Source organism: Lepisma saccharinum, unplaced genomic scaffold (genome assembly GCF_977018435.1).
Source record: "Lepisma saccharinum unplaced genomic scaffold, izLepSacc3.1 HAP1_SCAFFOLD_43, whole genome shotgun sequence".
NCBI lineage: Eukaryota > Metazoa > Arthropoda > Insecta > Zygentoma > Lepismatidae > Lepisma > Lepisma saccharinum.
The window spans coordinates 2,583,338-2,591,300 of NW_028142903.1; the positions used below are offsets into that span (position 1 = coordinate 2,583,338).

The 7,963-nt window shown below is 50.8% G+C and overlaps 1 protein-coding gene across 1 annotated transcript; it reads right to left on the minus strand.

Moving 5' to 3' along the window:
* Positions 1-1,704: 1,704 nt before the first annotated feature.
* Positions 1,705-5,934, minus strand: LOC145982275 (uncharacterized). Its single transcript, XM_083115847.1, has one exon. The coding sequence runs from the start codon at positions 5,932-5,934 to the stop codon at positions 1,705-1,707; it is 4,230 nt and encodes a 1,409-aa protein (XP_082971973.1).
* Between the last annotated feature and the right edge of the window lie 2,029 nt (positions 5,935-7,963).

The window sequence follows — 7,963 nt, forward strand, 5'->3', positions numbered from 1 at the left end:
CGGTGTACGTATCCTGTTGTTGGAGCCACTGCCGCACCTTCTTCTTCGGGATCCGTCTCCCTGTCGCCTCCCAGAGTTTCTCCGTCGTCGTGAAGGACTCCCCCTTCTCGGGAGCGTAGTAGACTTCGTGAAGCGTCTTGTTCACATCCTCAGCGGCTCCCATGCTACGTGTTTCACCCAGGTCTCTTTGTTCCTACGGGTCGTCTTCGTAGTCGAAGTTTGATAGGTGTTCTCTCTTCTCTTTTCTTCTTCTTAATTCTCCGTTTCTCCTCCTCCTCTTCTTCTTCTTCCGTTGATTCAAACTCCTCCCCCGCTTTCGGCCACGACCACCGTTCCGTCTGTGCGAATGGAAACTGTCTCGGTGGCGTCTCGATCTTTTTATCTTCTTCTCGTTTCACCTTTGCTGGCGTCGCGCTCTCTCCACCAACATCACCTTCCACCACAACAGGTATGCTCACCGGTACCTCCCCTCTCCGAATCACGCGCAGATACTTGTCCAAGGTCTGTCGATACAGTGACCACTTTTGGTGATCGTCCATGATTTTAGAGCGAAGGATTTTTTGCATCTCCTGATCGAGATCCGACAGTTGCGCATTCAGGTCGTTGCCTTTTAACTTGTCGAACTGATCCGGGGTCATCATGATCAGTTTTCTGTACTGTGTCGACGACGCCATGTCTCTCTCTTACCGATTCAGGAGTGTTCCCAGCAGACCGCTAATCACGCTGCCCAACAGCACAGGAAGGAACCCTCCTTTTTGCACAAGAAGACGTTTTCGATGCCGCAGCGGCACCTTCTTGCTGGCGAGTTTCCGCAACACGTTTTTGTACTGTCTCAACTTGCGCTTGACCACCTTCGTAACGGGTACGTTCTTGTTCAACACGTTCAGGCAACACTCGGACAGGGCGTTCACCAGTTTCGGATCCGCCTCCTTGAGGATGGCCTTGCGAATCCGCGGGTTCGACGTTCGGAGAGTATGTAAAAGCGCTTTATTGGAGCGTATATATTTGCTCATCTCGGTCGTACGACAGGCATCGATCGGGGTCGGGAACGTGAACCGCACAGTACCTGTATCTTTCTGGAAACAGCTCCGAACGTATACGTAGAGGTTCCGGTGTGTCCTGCGTGAAGTCCAGGAAACAATAACTGTATGGTTGTCGGGTGATATCGTTAAATACCTTTTCGAAGCATCGCCACTTGGAAGGGTATATTTGTCGCGCCAACGTCGACACCTGCAGATGGTCCCTCGGGTTCTTGAAGATCACCATGTAGTTAGCGTTTAGGGCGATATCTCGCGATTGGGAACCTTTAGGAAATAAATTCTGAGTCAAAAGAATGACGCTGATTCGGTCGTGATGAGACATTTTGGTGAACAGGTCGGACACCTCGTGCGCGTTGTAGGCGTCGTTCATAAGGTCGTCCAGGATCACCAGACATGGAGGGTTGGACCTCAAATCGTCGTAATTCGGCATACCGTTATGTTGTTCCACCCCTTCCACTTTGGGAGGTGCGAAGTTTGATCCCGTGCACCACACAATCCTCTTGAATCCTCCTCCATCGATAAGTTCACCTCTATTTCGCAACAGGTTCAACACAAAAGTCGACTTGCCGCAACCACTAGGACCAGCCACGATGCAACGGAACGGTTGTTTCCATTGGAGAACCATCGCAACGACTGTGTCTTTCACCGCATTTCCATCGTTTTTCTATTCCTCCTCCTCATCCTCCTGGACGCTACGGTAGCCGTATGGTAGGGTGTCCAACGTGGAATCTCTTATCCGTCGTTTTGTATTCACCACCTGATATGTTTTTTCCTGAGGTTCTGTCACTAGCACGAAACGTCGTTTTCTCGCAATCCGTCTGGGGTATTGGATGACCATCTTCTTTTTCTCGTTCATGTGCAGCACAAAATCTTTCACCACATCAAAGTTCAATTTCGAACTCGCGGCGTGGTCCAACGTGATACCCTTCATTTTTACCACGTGGAACTCCTTTCCCTTTGTTGGGGACCACACCTTCAGAGCGTAATTCTTCGGACCGCCGGACACAAACTCCCTAATGTAGGCACCATCGCCGAATTCCGACATTTCGTCCGTCAAATCTCCCAGGTGGTCGCCCAACCGTAGTTTCCCGCGTGATCGTCTGGTCTCGCGAAATATCACGCTGTCCGTGTCGCAGTACAATATATCCTCCCCCACAGCGTCCAACAGTTTGTACAGACGGATCCTGGCGAAGGTTGTCGTGTACGCACCTATTGCGACGTTTACTTTGCTGTTTTGAGGTGCACACTCGTTCAGGTAGTCCCAACTAACAATCACCGTGTCATCGTTGACAAACAACACCTGCTTCACGTTGACACCTGGTTCCGTCAACTTTTCAAAGAGATCCCGGGGTTCTCGTATGATCGACGTCTGTGGTTTGTTACTGTTCTGCGCAAATTTACCCCAAAGCGAGTTCAGGCACAACTTTGCAACAGCACGCAGTCCTGGATTCTTGTCGATACGCTCCTTACGTAATTCGATCCCTTCGTGCTCTTTGTAGGTACCAATATACTCCTCCTTCTTCTCATCGTCCGTGCACCACGCTGGCCAACCACTACTCTCCTGTTTGATTTGTAGAAACGTGTTCACGTACTGAGCGAACAAACCCCCCTCACCTGTCGTCGGGTCGTAGACGCTCACCTCGTACCTCCACACTTCGTACACATCCTGAATCTTGTAGCCCTTCTCGACGGCGAGGCGAACTTCATCCAGCACCCACGTTCCCGTGATTGCTCTCTCCGCATCCGTGTGGTCGCACTCTCCTTCTTGTCGGAGCCCCGTTGCGCAACTCCAACACAACGGAAACAACAGTTTCCCTCCCGTCTTCATAGGCAGCACGGGAATGTATAGGTCTCGCGGCGGAAGCACTCGGAGTTTGGCTATGCCGTCCATTTCCAATACCTCCTTTGGTGTCGGTGCTGATGCACCAAACAGAACCTCTGGGTGTCCCACGGGTGCCTTGGCGAACTTATTCACGGTCGGGTACAGCGATGTGATGTCGTAGTAGCGTATTTTCTCCTCCTCCTCCTCGCCGACGCCAACCACTCCTCGCATTTTAAACACCTCCACCCTACCTCCATACAACGCATCCCTCGCCACCAGCGGAGAACTCCGAAAAAACGGGTGTTCTTCCAGTTCGTGGCTGAGGTCGGGTCGGTCCCACAGGATCCCGCGGAACGTGCACTCCCACATTTCCACCACAGTATAACCCAATAGGCGAAAATTCGATGTCACCCTCTGCGTTCGCTCGTATCGAGCACCCATCGTATCCGTCGGGTCGGATTGGATATTCTTCGACACGGGTCTCGATCGCTCCTTATAGCAGGATGGACATCCGTGAAAATAGCACCCGTGGAATTGGTAGATGGTCCTTGTGGTTTTGTCGTACCCATCCACGGCGATGCCATTCACTGCCACATGCTCCCTTTCTTTACCGGCATATTCCAACTCTACTTTCTCCGACTTCTCCAGATGTAGCAACCACTTCAGCGCAATCTTACTCTGATTACTCACATTACGGTAGCCGTCACGTGGAATGACGCCTATGGTGTTGTCCGAGAGGAAATGTCTTCGGTACGCCAGGGAGCATGCCGACGCTATGGTGAAACAGTCCTGTAGAATGTCCACATTGGCGATGTCCAGGAAATACCGACGCAATTTGAGCACTCCTCTTCGAAGTACTGTGACGTCCTGAATGCAATACTTGCGACACTCGTGGGCGTTATCGTACAACACACATTCCTTCGATGCTCTGTTGTACCACTCGTAGAATTTCTGGCGGTGTTGAGGCGACATGTGGTCCGGATCGAAGAACCGGTCGTTGGGGAAGGGACCCTTGTAGTCGCGATTTCCTTTGGTGTTGAACAGATGCGGGTAGAATCCCTTTGTCTCCTCCAAATCGAATGTCTTTGAGAAACTCGACAGGGGCATCTGTAAGTAGTTCAAAGAATCCAGGAATCGCAACTTCTTCCCCACGCTCATAAACAGGATTTTCGTACCGTCCATGATCACCTCGGGAGCTTCCACATCCCTCTTCAGCAAATCGGACAACACAAACATACCGTCGTAGGCTCGGAAATTGTGGGCCACCAACACAATCCTCTTGAAGTAGGGTCGCTCCACGAAGACGTAGTCCATAAACTGTCGCACAGGATCCTCTCCCTCGAAGCAGTGCTGGCGAATACCGCACTGTAAGCAATCTTTCATCATATCTGTGTCCTCGATGCATACACTGCACACTTGCTGCACCACACACAAGCATGGTTCGTGTACATATGTCGAAGGTCGACCGACATAGGGTGTGCATTGCGTGGCTTCGAAATCATAAAACATAAACAGGCATCTCTTGCAGCTGATCTCCTCACCACCTCCATTGTCCCTCTGCATGTAGCACAGATGGTTCATCTCGCTTTGTGATTTGCACGTCTTGCAATACCTGTAGCCGCAACGATGCTTTGCACTCTCCGGATGGGTGGCATCCAACAACTGGTAACATCCCGTGCAGCTTCGTATCTGCGTGCACACCGTGCCCCCGCCGTAGCGAGTGCTTAGGTGGTTGTTGTAGCACACATCGCTGTTGAAATTCCTGTTGCATCGTTCGCAATGCACCACAACTTCCTTCTCGCACACGGGCGACGTGTGACACAGATGACACATATTTTTGCACACGTGCCGCAAGTTTCGGGAAAAAGCGTAACACCGTTCGCAGAAATAAGGAATCGAGAACGCAGCCACTGGATTCACAATGACGTCATAGTGATTGTCTCTCTGATTCAGCAACAGGTATATCGACTTCTTCGCCTGGGGTATCTCCTGGGCGAACAACACCTCCGGCTTCTCCAGATCGCTGAACACAAAGATTTTGTACTTACTTCCGAAATAACGCTGGAACGCAGCCAATTCGGCGAGACCTCCCCCCGTCGACTCCAGCGATACCCCGGCCTTTCTACACAACTCCATCGCCGCCGACGTCAACACTCTGCGACCACGTACAAATGCTTTGTGGTATTTCCCGAAATACTCAGGATCTGACTCTTTGTCCGCATACATCCGACCGATCACCAGGGCTTTGGCCAGACATATCTTCTCACCTCTGGTCTCGCTCTTCACAGTCACCACACTTCTCTTCACTTTTGCGTATCTCTCGTGCGGTACAAGCTCGCGAGAGTTCAGTTTCCGACGTCCGTAACCGACAGGCATGCCAATCACGGACACACGCAGCTGTAGAAGATCCGTCGACAAGAACGTGGCGTTCGATTGCAACACCCTGGCGACCACATTCCATAACATATCAGCACCCAGTTGATCGATTCTCCGTAACGACAAACCAATCGGTCGAACCGACTCGTCAGACTTGTTCTCCAGCACCACGCCCACTTTGTCCGATGGTTTGTGTCGATCCACGATGTGGTTCAGCACAGCGTCCAAACCCTCGTGCACCCAACTCATGGCATCTCCGCTCTCGTCCGGCGACCTGAAGGTAAAGGTCGTCGTAGTGCACGTAGCGTTATACTTTTTCACTCGACGAACATCCATTTCTTTGATGTCCACATACTTCGTATGGGGTGCAATTTCCCGTCCTTCTTCTTCTTTTTCTTCTTCTTCTTCGTCGTCGTCCTCTTCTACCAGAAAATCGCGGTCGCCGCCGGTGTCGTCATCCCTCCTACTGGACGACGTTCCCGCTCCCTCCTGGTTTCCGTCCAAACTACGCACTTCGGACATCAAACGTTCCAGCAAATCAAGACGCCGGCATGGTTCGCCACGACCCATCATTCGGATAATCTCCTGTAGAATCATCCTCTTCCTCTCCGATCCTCCACCTTCTCCCCTTTCATATTGGTCCAACAGAATATCGCAGGCGCTCACGTATATCTCACCGGATTTCAACAACACCATAGTGTACTGGTTGACCTGTGGTCCTCCCTATCGCAAAAGATGCTCACACCGATCGACTGTCCCTTATATATTCTATTCAAACTCCAGGGATCCCGCGCGCATGCGCATCTACAGCTGCAGAGAAAGTCATTCGATCCGCGCATCCGGCCACCTGCGCTCCCCCACAGAGCAAAAAAAATTGGATCCGCGCAGCTGGCCAGATGCGCTACCCCACAGAGCAAAAAATTCGATCCTCGCAGATGGCCAGATGCCAAACATTGTACATCAACTGCTCCACTTACCTTGTCCATGCAGCCACTCGTTCTGCGCGATGCACGTCACCAGCTCCCTCATCAGCGATGGCAACTCAACCAATCGAAGCAAAGTCTCGTAAAACATAAACTCCACTCCCGTCGTATCGCCGTCGTCGTCGTCTCCGCCGGAACCCTCGACTAATCTACGGTGGTCGCGAGTAAAGTGTGCAAACATATGATACATATTTTCCGGCTGTCGGGCGTAGCTAACCCACCTTCGTATCTTTTTCCGCACGCAAACATTACAGTCACCATCTACACCACGTACGCCGCAGACACTATTATGCTCCCTAACACACGGATGAGCCTCGCCGTCTGGGTAACCCTCGAAACAACCAATACAAAACACAGCGTACTCGGGAGTATAACTGGTCATACTGCGGAAAACACAGTACATATCCAAACTGTCGGGTAAACACGTACACGGCGACATCACACAGACGTTATCGTCAAACTCCATTTTCCGTGCCTACTTCGCTTCAATATTCCCCACAAACATACCCCTCAGGAACGGACAGTACGGACTCCAACGCCTGTGCTCTTTCTCTGCACTATCCCCAAACTCCCAATTTCCTATCTCAACACCACAAAACACACACTTTACTACGTCCGGTAACCTATTAAAGTAAAAACCCGTCTTTGCTAGAGATTTCGGATTCATAAACCTAACACCCCACCTCTTAAATGTAGACAATCGCGACCTCTCGCTATTCAATATACCTGTCTCGTCCGTACGAACAACACCCTCTCGAAGGAAACGACAGAAAACACCCACTCGACCGTCAAAACCACTACCCATCGACCCCGCACGACTTCTCGCATTCATCTCCTCGCGACAAATGATCAAAAAACCAAACCAAACCACTTAAACATACAAAAAACAAACAAAAAAAACACAATATGCAGCTGCTTCGCACATCTGCTTCTCCTCACCTTACTCTCCCCGTAAAGCCCAAAACAACTCCGGACCGTTGAGCTTCTCATTACGTTCCAACCAACGTACAAGATCCTCCATCAAAACACTGTCCTCGATCATTCTCTGAAGACCACCGTACAATTCCATTACTGTTTTGTCGCAACCTCCACATACCTCCACATGCTTTGGCTCGTAATATGCAAATACATGCTCAGCGTTCGACGGATCGCGGAAATAGTCGCACGCGTTTTTCACCTTCCTTCGTATACAGTTCTCACAATTATCGTCGCGACTTTGCTCCGAATCACAATAACGAAAATGCTCCGTCAAACATACATGACCCTCCTGGTTAGGCGGCATTTCCCAACAACCAGCACAAAACACGGGCTTCCTTGGTGTGTACTCTTGCAATATCACAGCCATACAATACAAATCGATATACCCCGGAAAACAACCGCAACCATTCAACGCTGAAGTTATCAATTCTGCTTCTTCGCCCGACAACATCGCAACGGTTACTGAAACTACCAGACACCATTGCCGGACTCTCCCACAGAGAATCATTCGAACCTCGCAGCAGACAACACAGCTGCGCTCCCCCACAGAGCAACAAAATTCGATCTGGTCAGATGCCAACCCTCGCCACAGAGAGGTATATTTGAACTGGCCACATGCCAAAAGCTACCCCCCACAGAGACACATTCGAACCGAGCATCCGCCAGATGTCAACGAACCCCCCACAGAGAGATCAATTTCATCACGTCCACATATCACGCAGAGCAAAAAATTCAATACTCACAGATGTCGACGCTCCCACGCA